General features: G+C 35.2%; 1 protein-coding gene across 2 annotated transcripts in view; it reads right to left on the reverse strand.

The window, feature by feature from the left end:
- Positions 1-10,843, reverse strand: part of IL15 (interleukin 15) — a 90,436-nt gene that overhangs the window by 59,572 nt on the left and 20,021 nt on the right. For both annotated transcript variants that reach the window (XM_023739725.1, XM_004385467.2), the window contains exon 2: positions 9,635-9,756. In XM_023739725.1, the coding sequence (XP_023595493.1) occupies positions 9,635-9,691 (57 nt within the window). In that variant the 5' untranslated portion in view covers positions 9,692-9,756. The remainder of the gene's footprint in view (positions 1-9,634; positions 9,757-10,843) is intronic.

Consider the following 10,843-nt stretch of genomic DNA (forward strand, 5'->3'; position numbering starts at 1 on the left):
GATGTAATGGTACTAAGTGGTAGAGATGGGCTTCAAATTCTGGTCAGTGAGTCTGATTCTAACCCAGGCTCTTGAATACTACAGCAATAGCGCCCTAACAAGGGATTTGCCAAAAAAAAAAAAAGGCACTCATTCTTTTTTAAAATACAATAAATTATTAATAAAAGGAATACAGGGACAATTTCTTAACGTAATCAGATCTTCCTCTAATTTCAACTTCAAAACTACTAGCCAATCAATACCAGTATCCCCATTGTAATAGCAATAAAAACAATATACCCTGGTGGTGATTCTTTGGCATTTTCCCAGAATTTCTGATTAATGCAAATGAGGCATAAAAATTAGAAAATACAGTTATAACTATTAAAGAGAAGAAAACAAAATGGCCATTACTTGTAGCTTCCACTATTACATAATTAAGAAATTATATTATTAACAAATTATATATTAAGCAAATTACTTGAAGAACCAAATTACACAAGAACTAAAATACAATGTTCTATGAGAAGATTTGGGGCAAAATAAATGATAAATAACAATTACATAATCAACAAATTTCATATTTATCATTCCATATCTCAGCAATACGTAGGGGACATTATCTAATTCACATTAGCATGAAAATTATACAATACTTGGGATGAATATAATAAAGTACTGGAACTACATAATGAAATCAATGAAACTACATAGAAAAGTAAAAAAAGACAATTACATAATTTGGGAAGCATACTTCATTCCTGGATGAAAACACTATACATTATGGAGATATCAATTTTTCCAAATTATTTCATAAGATGCTGTCCTGGTTAAAACCCTCGATGAGTATTTTGTGCAACTGACATTATGATCCTTAAGTTCATCTGGAAAAATCCAGTGGGAGAAAATTATTTTGAAATAAAAAAGTTAAAAAAAAAGAGGAAGTAGACAGAGTGGATGTTAAAATTTATCACAAAATGACAGTAAGTTTGGCACTGAAATATTGATAGGTGACTTAATGAAACACTGTAACACTGCATTTTGAAGCAGCCAGTAAGGGAAGGGTTATTATTGAACAAAGATTCTGTGAAGCAATTGATTAGCTATTTAAGAGAAAAATTGCATTTTCACCTCACATAATACACCAAATATATTACAGCTTTAAAAAAAAAGACATATAGAAAAAATATATAGGTACATATTTATCTGATATAGGTAATAAAAAAAAGCTATCAAAGAAAGATTGATAGATTTGACAGTAATTATTAAGTTCTATAAGTTAATGTATAAAAAGCAAAATGACATGATAAAGGGACTAAAAAAGTAAAATAAATATGTTAAAATGCACTGGTTCCTTAATATATTAAAGGATTCTAAAATTTGGTAAGGAAAAGAAAAATCGCTCTAAATACAAAGAACTTGAATAGATAATTTCAAATAGCAAAAATACAAACAGTAAATGAATACTTTAAAGAATTCAACTTCTACAGTAATCAAAAACGCAAAATGAGATGCAACTTCTCACTTTACAAATTTGCAAAAAAAAATTTATTATTTTTTTTCTGAAGAGGTAATATATACTCATGCTTCAAAAACAAAATAATATGGGAAGAGATTCACTTAGGAATCATGTTCTGATTCCTACCCATCCACTCCATTCTTTCTCCTCTCTAGTCTCTGTACCAAAACCACTGCTGTCGAGTCAATTCCGACCCATAGCAACCTATAGGACTGAGTAGAACTGCCCTACAGGGTTTTCAAGGCTGTAATCTTTACGGAAACAGACTGCCACATCTTTCTCCTGCAGAGTGGCTGGTAGGTTTGAACCGCTGACCTTTTGGTTAGCACATGAGTGCTTTAACCACTGCACCACCAGAGCTCCTTCTAGTCTCTTTAGTCAACCATTTTTCTTAGTGCCTGTGTATCCTTGGAATTTTTCTTATGAAATGCAAACAAATTAAAAAATATATTCTTACATTTCCACATTTCTTAAATAAAATTAAATAACATCTAGCATTCTGTGTGGGGTTGAACATCTTTTTGTGAGTTGAAGTGCTGTTTGTATCTCTTTTTATGCAAACTGTCCATTCATGTCCTTTGCCCATTGGTCTATTGCTTTGTCCTGCCTCCCACATCTCCACAATTTCTAAAAGCTCCTAATATATTAGAGAAATAGCTATTGGTGATTTGAGAGGCAAATATTTTTTCCCAGTTGATCATCTTCCTTTTGAATTTCCCCACAGTGTTTTATGCCAACCAAAGGATCTTTTTTAATGAGTTAGATTGATTAATTGATCATTTATTTTCTCTTCTAAATGCTGGAATTAAGCCATAGTTAGCGATTTTTCAGTTGATTCTTTTGAGTTTTCTAAGAATGAAATCATCTACAAATAACATTTTTACTTACACTTTTCAAAGTTATACGGTTTATTTCTCTCGTCTATTTTGTTGGCTAATATCCCTGGTACAACATTCGCTAGTAGTGGTGGGAGTTGTGCATCCTTCTCTCATTTGTACTTTCAGCAAAATAGCAGAAATGCCTCTAGCATTTTGCCGTTAAGTGTTATGCTGTGTTTGGGCTCGGATCGTGTGTGTGTATGTGTGCGTGCATGTGTGTGTATAAAAATAACTTGTCGTGGCGATAAAATGTTTAACTCTTATTGAGCACTTTTTTTTTTTTCCTTAACGTCCAGAATGACCGGTGAATTTTGACAAATAAATACTCAGCACCTAAGAACCCTCGTTGCCGTCAAGTCAATTCCGACTCACAGCAACTCTACAGAATGAACCCTGGAGAGCTGAACAAGGAGCCCTGTCGGCACAGTGGTTAAAGAGCTGTCCGCTACTAACCGAATGGTCGGCAGTTCAAATCCATCAGCCACTCCACGGGAGAAAGACGTGGCAGCCCGCTCCCATAAAGATTTACAGCATCGGAGATGCTATTCTTCCTACAGGGTCTCTATGAGTCAGAATCGACTCAGTGGCAGTGAGTTTGGTTTTTGGTATAGAGATAAACATATGATTTTTTTCTTAGATCAATTAATATGATGAATTATTTTAATAGAGTTCATAATCTTGTATTCCTGGAATAAACCCTGCTTTCTCATGATACATTACTCCTTTAATGAGCTGTTGGTTTCCGCTAATATTTTACTGAAGACTTTTGCACTGATATTCATAAATGAAATTATGAAATTTTGATTAAGCTTGGTATCAATGATATTCTCACTTGATGAAAATAATTTGAAGTTTATATTCCTCTGGAAAGGTTTAAATCACATTGCAATTATCTCCTCTTAAAAAAACCATTATATAGAATTTAATATACATAGCATGCATGTTGTAATAACTAAACAATGAAAAATGAGTAAAATACTAACAAATTAGAGGAAAAAGAATAATAAAAAGTTGATTAATCCAAATAAAAGCAAAAAAAGGAGAAAAAAAGACACATAAACAGACAAATCAAATAGAAAAAAAAAGATGAAAGATATAAACAGCGATATTAGTAATTATATTAAAAGAAAATGACCTAAATATTCAAGTTACACACAAAAATTACAAGACTGGAATAAAAACAAAAACATAAAATACAACTACCAGCTATTTACAAGAGACACACTTTACCATAAGGACAAAGATAAGCTGAAGGAAATATATATATCATCCAACACTAAACGAAATAAAGCTGGGATAGCTGTACTAACATCAGAATCAGCAGACTTTAAGGCAAGTAGCCTTATTAGGAAGATGGGGGAACTTTTCACAACAATGAAAAGGTCAATCCACTCAATACATAGCAGAATTCAAAACCTATACCCTCCCAAAATCATAGCTTTAAATTTTAAACAGCAAAATGGATAGAGCACTAGAGAAAGGAGAAATAGGCAAATTCACAAGCATTGTGGGTGATTTTAAAACATCTCTTCCAAAACCTAATAGAAAACACACACAAAAAAAATTCATCAAGCATAGAGTAGGTCTGAAAAAAGATTAATAACAAATAATAAAAATTAAAAAATTTGATCCGCCTGACACATGCAGCACATTGCACTCGACAGTGGCAAAATTCACACTTCCTTCAAGTAGTCTTGGAACATTTATCAAAATTGGCTTCATTTCGGGCCATAAGGCGAATCATAACAAAATTAAAAGGACTGAAATGATGCAAGGTTTATTTTCTGACAGAATTCTGGCTGTGAAATCAATAATAAAAAAAAGATAACTAGAAAATTCTCCACTGCTTGAAAATTAAGTAATATATTTTTAAAATAACTAATGAATCAAAGAAGAAGTGCCAATGGAAATCAGACAAACAACGAAGATACGACATCATCATTACACACAGAAAAGGTATTTTATTAAGGAGTGTGATTCCAGGGAAGCAGGAGGAAGCAAAAATGAGAAATAGGAAAAGAGGGAAAGCCAATACAAAGGCATGCTGCGGAACTGGCCGCTCGTAACTGTGAATGAGAAGCTGCATAAACTGCACCTGAAGTAGTTGCTCCCACGCAGAGAAAAGAGGGAATAAGTTTTTACTAACTCCTGTATCAAAGATTAGCTACAAACAGCTGTTTACTTGTCCACATTTCCATACCAAGAGAAAGGCCCAGGCAAGAAGCCCATGCTGCAGGCAGATACCCGATTCCACCTGTCAGGATGTACCTGGTGAAGCCCACGGGAGGTTAGAAGAGATGTCTTGTGTAACATTTCTGAGCTCTTTCAGCTTCATCACTGGCAACTGCCACCAAGGGACACAGCCCCTTCCTTTCAATGCATTTCCCTCCTTTTTGACAGATGTGCTTTCTGTGATCGGCCAGCTATGGGGACAAAATAATCTTTCTCCGTTTCTCCCAGCAATCATTCCGTGTTAGAGCTGTTTCCACTCAGAACAAGATTCTTTTCTTCTTGGGATACACATCAGCTGTTGATTGCTTGCCTCTGCCATCACTAGGCCCCTTCTAAGGCTGCCACCTGGTAAGGCTTCCTGTACAAAGTCTATTGGCTTCAGCGGCTTCTGCCTACCCTTACACATGCTTTGGATTTTACGGCTTTTCCCTATCTCAGGCCTTGCTATAGACTTAGTCTATGGGTCTTCCCCGAAACTCATTCTCCTATTTTTCATATGGTTTCCAAGAGGAGAATCACATTTGACATAAACTACTGCCATGTTCCTCATGTAACCAGGAAGGATTGTTTAAAACTGTAAAATGTCAGCATTGGTGAGGAGGCCATGTCACCAAGACTTACACAGAGATGATGAAGGTGTAAATTTGTACATATTTTCTGAAATATGTGTTGAACACCATTAAAATATTCATAACTTTAGACATCTCAATTCCCCGCCTAGGAAATTTTCCTAGAGAAATTGCACAAATCTGGGCAGAGATTTATTAAAAACTATATGCACCGAAGTATTATTTTTAATAACCCCAAACTGGAGAAATTAATGATGAATTATGATACCTTTTAAACTGGGGTACTACATATGAATTAAAAATCTTTGCTTTACTTGTGTAATGTCACAGAGAAATGTCACAGTTAGCTGTTAAAACCACAAGGCAGATTTTCAATCTTATTAATCTCAACCACTTAGGAAAAAATAGCCTGGAAAGAACCATGTAATAAGTTGTCTCTTAATAATTGCACTATCATATTTTTTTTTCCTGCTTTAAAACTAGAATTTTTATTAAGAATTCCTCAAACTCAAGAAAACAACTCACTGAAGGTCTGATACGTTGCTGTTGTGTGCCATGAGTCAATTTCGACTAATAGCTAGTAGAACTACCTCAGAGGGTTTCCTAGGCTGTAATCTTTAGGGAAGCAGACTGCCAGTCTTTCTCCCAAGGAGCTGCTGGTTGGGTCACACCTTCCTGTAGTTTTCATTTTTAGTACAATGAGTGCATATTACTGTAAAAATCAGAGAAACAATAAGAAATAAAAGCTTGAGACAAACTGAATTAAAGATGATGATTCGTGGCCACACAAGTACATACACTGCAGGCCTGGCTAAAATCAAAGAGGAAGGGGCGTTGACTGAAAGCACACACAGATCAGACCCTTACTAATCTACTGTATCTCCAAATTCAGCTTCATAAATAGATTTATTCTCAGAATATAAAAAATAAAGAAAACCATGATAAATACTACAAGTGAGATTCAGTTAGCACAAATGTCATCACAGCCAAGAACTCTTTTTTGTAAAGCCTATTTTGCCTCCCTGGGGCACAGTGGTTAAGAGCTTGGCTGCTAACCAAAAGGTCGGCGGTTGGAATCTACCAGCCACTCCTTGGAAACATTAGGCGGCAGTTCTACTCTGTCCTATAGGGTCACTATGAGTCTGAATTGACTAGATGGCAACGAGTTTAGTTTTTTTTTTAAATTATGCTTCCCAGTTGATGATCCAAAATAAAAGCTATCTTCAAAGGAATTGATTCAATAGGATTCAAGTGACATTGGGTACAAACAGTGCTTTTCTAGGTCCTTGTTAGAGTAACAACAGAACTCAGCATTGAACATCTTACAGTTGATTGCAGGCTTTTATTACGCAAATTGAGAAGCAAGAAGTAAGAAGTGAGGTTTTAATTCTGCCTAAATTCTTCTCAGCCCTCCCTCACATCAGACCTGAGCAGCTATCACTGGCCCCACTAAATCACCAAGTCAAAATGCCTGTTTTTAAGCACCCCGACTGAAGAAGCCAAAACTAAAAATCTAGGAATCAAGGCAAATTCAGGAAAAGGAAAAACAGAAAGCACTTAACACTTTTCTCCTAAGTTAAGAGTACTTACTCATTACTGCAACATTAGAGGAGACTCCAGTTTAATTCCCTGCATATTTGGAGTATGATTTCATTTTCTAAAAATTTCTCTGGAAAACTTGTTTGCCTTAGATGTGATGATAGTGGAATTTTTAAAAATAATAAGTTTATTTATTTTCATAAGTATCTCACAGTGACAAGACAATTTAGATCTATGTTGCGATTGTGAAAAATATCCCAAGTTCTGTCCCTCAATATCCAAATGCCCTGCTGCTTCTTTGATCTTTCAATGGTATCAAAATCTGATACATGAGGAGCCCTAGTGGCACAGTGGTTTAAGAGCATGGCTGCTAACCAAAAGGTTGGCAGTTTGATTGCACCAGCTGCTCTTTGGAAACCCTAGGGTCACTATAAGTCAGAATCGACTTGATGGCAACAGGTTTGGTTTTATTGTTGTTGCCTACTAGACCATCAGGAGCTTTGGTGGTGCAACGGCTGAGTGCTCGGCTGCTAACCAAAAGGTGAAGATTTGAATTCAACCAGCAGCTACTTGGGAGAAAGACCTGGCAATCTGCTTTCCTAAAGATTACAGTCTAGGAAACCCTATAAGGCAGTTCAACTCCCTATGATTAGAATTGGCTCATGGCACACAACAACAACTTATTAGACCATCAGCAAGTTGTTTCTTGAGTTTGGAGAATCCTTAATAAAAATTCTAGGAAACAGAGCAGTTTCAAGAAAGCGTATGAAGTTAAGGGGTTTTCCTTTACAGGAAATTATTACTAAAGGGCATGTTCGTGATACTTTTTCTTTCAATTCATATTTATTTATAATTTCTAACGCCAAAAATGATCGAGCAAGAAAACCATTATCTTTTTCCTCTAAGGATTCTTGTCAAGAGCTTCAGTTCCCATAAACCCTTTTACTGTACTTCTTTGGCTGTGATTTAGGAAATAATATTGGAATCATTATTCTCTGTCCTTGAGCACAGAGAATGTGACCCAGCTGGAGCTGGGCTCACAAGGACTCACAAGGACTCACAAGGACACATCAACTGGGCCCTGAGATAAAGACAATAGCTAGGACAATCTTGCAAATTATCTTTTAGGGAAGAAAAGTATCTTTTAGGGAACCTTTCACATGAAGCCAATCAAACAGAACACAAGAAGACTTTTCACTCTCATCTTTTTCTTTAGCAATTAGTGAATAGAAGATTTGTTGGACCAGTGAAGACCCTCCTGACTGTCATTACTGAAACTTGTACCAATGATTGTTAAGAAAGACAATTTGAAGTGCAGGATCACAGTTTCTTGCCAATCTGAAAAGGTGAAGCTTTCAATGGTATTGCCCATTTGTAATGTTGACATATACTGATTCCTCTGTAATGTTCTCCCGACCCGGGCAGACATGGCTCTAGCAGCATGTTTGTCTGTTTTCCCATTCTTGTCTATTCTGTAATATTCTTTGGACTAGGGCAGACATGGCTCTAGCAGCATGCTTGTCCATTTTCCTACTTTTGCCTGTTCTGTGATATTTCCTTGGACTTGAGCAGACATGGTTCTAGCAGCATGCTTGTCCATTTTCCCACTTTTGTCTGCTCTGTGATACTTCCTTGGACTTAGGCAGACATGGCTCTAGCAACATGGTCGTCCATTTCCCACTTTTGCCTTTTTGAATATATGCTGAATAAAACCTTCTTTTTGCTTTACTAATCTTTGTGATGTTTTTATCCTACAACAGCTGTTTATCCTGATCTTTATACATGGTACAGGATTTTATTTAGAGTCAAGTATGCACTGAAGCAGTTAGGTATAAATTATAACTGAAGGTAAAAATGAAATGTGTATGTTCACTTGTAAGAAGTGGGTAGCTTGGATTTCTATTTCTGTGGCTGTATTTTCTTAGTTCTTGAGACTGAACTTGATCTTTTGAACTTGATCTTACATTGCTCTCAAATATTCTTCTAAAGTTCCAATTAGTCATTCAAAAACATAATCTACATTATTTTCTAAACGCATCATGTTAGTAAACTCATTCAGAAATTAACCTTTAATGAATGGAAATCGGGAATCCAAGGTCGAGAAAGGGAGAGTGGTTGATATCTCACAGGGTTGGCAACCAATGTCACAATACAATATGTGTATTGTTTAATAGGAAACTAATTTGCTCTGTAAACCTTAATCTAAAGCACAATAACAAAAAAAAAAAGTTTCAAAAAAAAAAGAAATTAATGTTTAAATTAACTGTAATATAACAGAAAGTAAGGTGCAAAGTTTCTTCATCTTATATGGCCAGAGTTTGCAAACTATGGGCCACAGGTCAAATCCCACCTGTTAACTGTTTTTGTAAATAAAGTTTTATTGACATTACAGCCACACGTATCCAAGCTATAAAGGCAGAGTTGAATAGCTGCAACAGAAATCATTTGACTCACAAAGACTAAAATATTTACTATCTGGCTCTTTTGTGAAAGTTTGCCCACCTCTGTTATTCTCTATCCTTGTAAAGTATATTAAATATATTTTATGACAAATAGTGTTTTCAGCCAAGATTCTTATTTTTTAATTCCGAGCATACATAACCTCGGAGGTTCCTGGGTGGCATAAATGGTTTGCTCACAACTATTAACCCAAAGGTTAGCAGCTCGAACCCACCCAGAAGTGCCATGGAGGAAAGGCCTGGTGATCTGCTTCTGTAAAAACTACAGCTGAGAAAACTGTTCTGCTCTGTAATACATGGAGTCACCATAAGTTGGAATTGACTCAACGGCAATAGGTTTTTTTGTTTTTTGTTTTTATACATAACTTCATCTGGTTTATCACATCTTTATTATTATTAATTAGATTGTTACATAACTATTTCTACGTTGTGTAATGTAATTAAAAAAACTTTACTTACATGGTCTCTTGTAGGCTGGCTATATGTTAGCATTGACTTCTGTTCTTCCTGTGACATCACCAGTATGCAACATGATGAGACATTACTTCAAAGAGCCAAATGGACACACATGGGAATAGATTCTGCAGGAGTCAAAGGTAGCGGTAAAAAGATTAAGAATCAGGTACTGAATAAATCCTCTCTTCCTCAGATTTATGACTATTACCTACATACTTGATCATGCTAGAAAAGACAGAAAGACTCTAATGGAGAAAGCTTCATAGGTCAATACCGAATTTCTAGGATTAATCATTCCTAAAATGTTCATAGTTTCCATGGTTTAACTCATACCCATGATGATTATAGCTACTTCATTTTGGAATACCAATAATCATATATATTCTAAATAAGCCATAATGCTTCATACAGTCCTCTAGTAAAATGTTTGTGTTGTTTTTTCCCCATAAAGCAAATGTGATGTCAAATATATTTGTAGAGTTGATAATCAAATTACTAACCAAGTCTAAGGACGATGTTGAAGACAATTTGTAAACATCTAAGAGTGAAGTGGCAAAGTCTCCACTCACACACGCAGTATTAAAACACAAAATAATAATGTTATATTTTCTAGGTATATGTGATTTTGAAGGGGTTAGAATATGTCAGGAGTCCCTGGATGGCATAGATGATAAGCACTTAGCTACTAATTATAAGACTGGTGGTTTGAATTCACCCAGAGATGCTTCAGAAGAAACGTCTGGCGATCTGCTACCAAAAGATCAAAGCTACTGAAAACTCTATGGAGCATAGTTCTACTCCAAAACACATGGAATTACCATAGGTCAGAATTGACTTGATGGCAACTGGTTTTTTTGTTTGTTTGTTTTAGAACATGCCAACAGATTATGCAATTGGAATACTTGAAAGCAATATATAACCTTTACCTAAAAAAAAAAAAAAATTAGTCCAACTTACTATGCCATTTAAGAAAGTAAAGCACTATAACTCCTATTTTATAAACTAAATTAGGAAACATCTTAACCAAATTTCAATGTGCTCCATTCTATAAAGGATATTGATAATAATAATAAAATTATTTTAGATAATCTTATTTCTGAATATTACTAAGTTAGTAACAGTTTAATATAATTGTAAATGCAAAAGTTTTGCCTTTCAAGCCCCGAATAAGTAAAGCCCTACTGAAGAAGAAGAATAAAGTTGGAGGACTCA

The sequence above is a fragment of the Trichechus manatus genome, unplaced genomic scaffold (genome assembly GCF_000243295.1).
Source record: "Trichechus manatus latirostris isolate Lorelei unplaced genomic scaffold, TriManLat1.0 scaffold00139, whole genome shotgun sequence".
Lineage (NCBI taxonomy): Eukaryota > Metazoa > Chordata > Mammalia > Sirenia > Trichechidae > Trichechus > Trichechus manatus.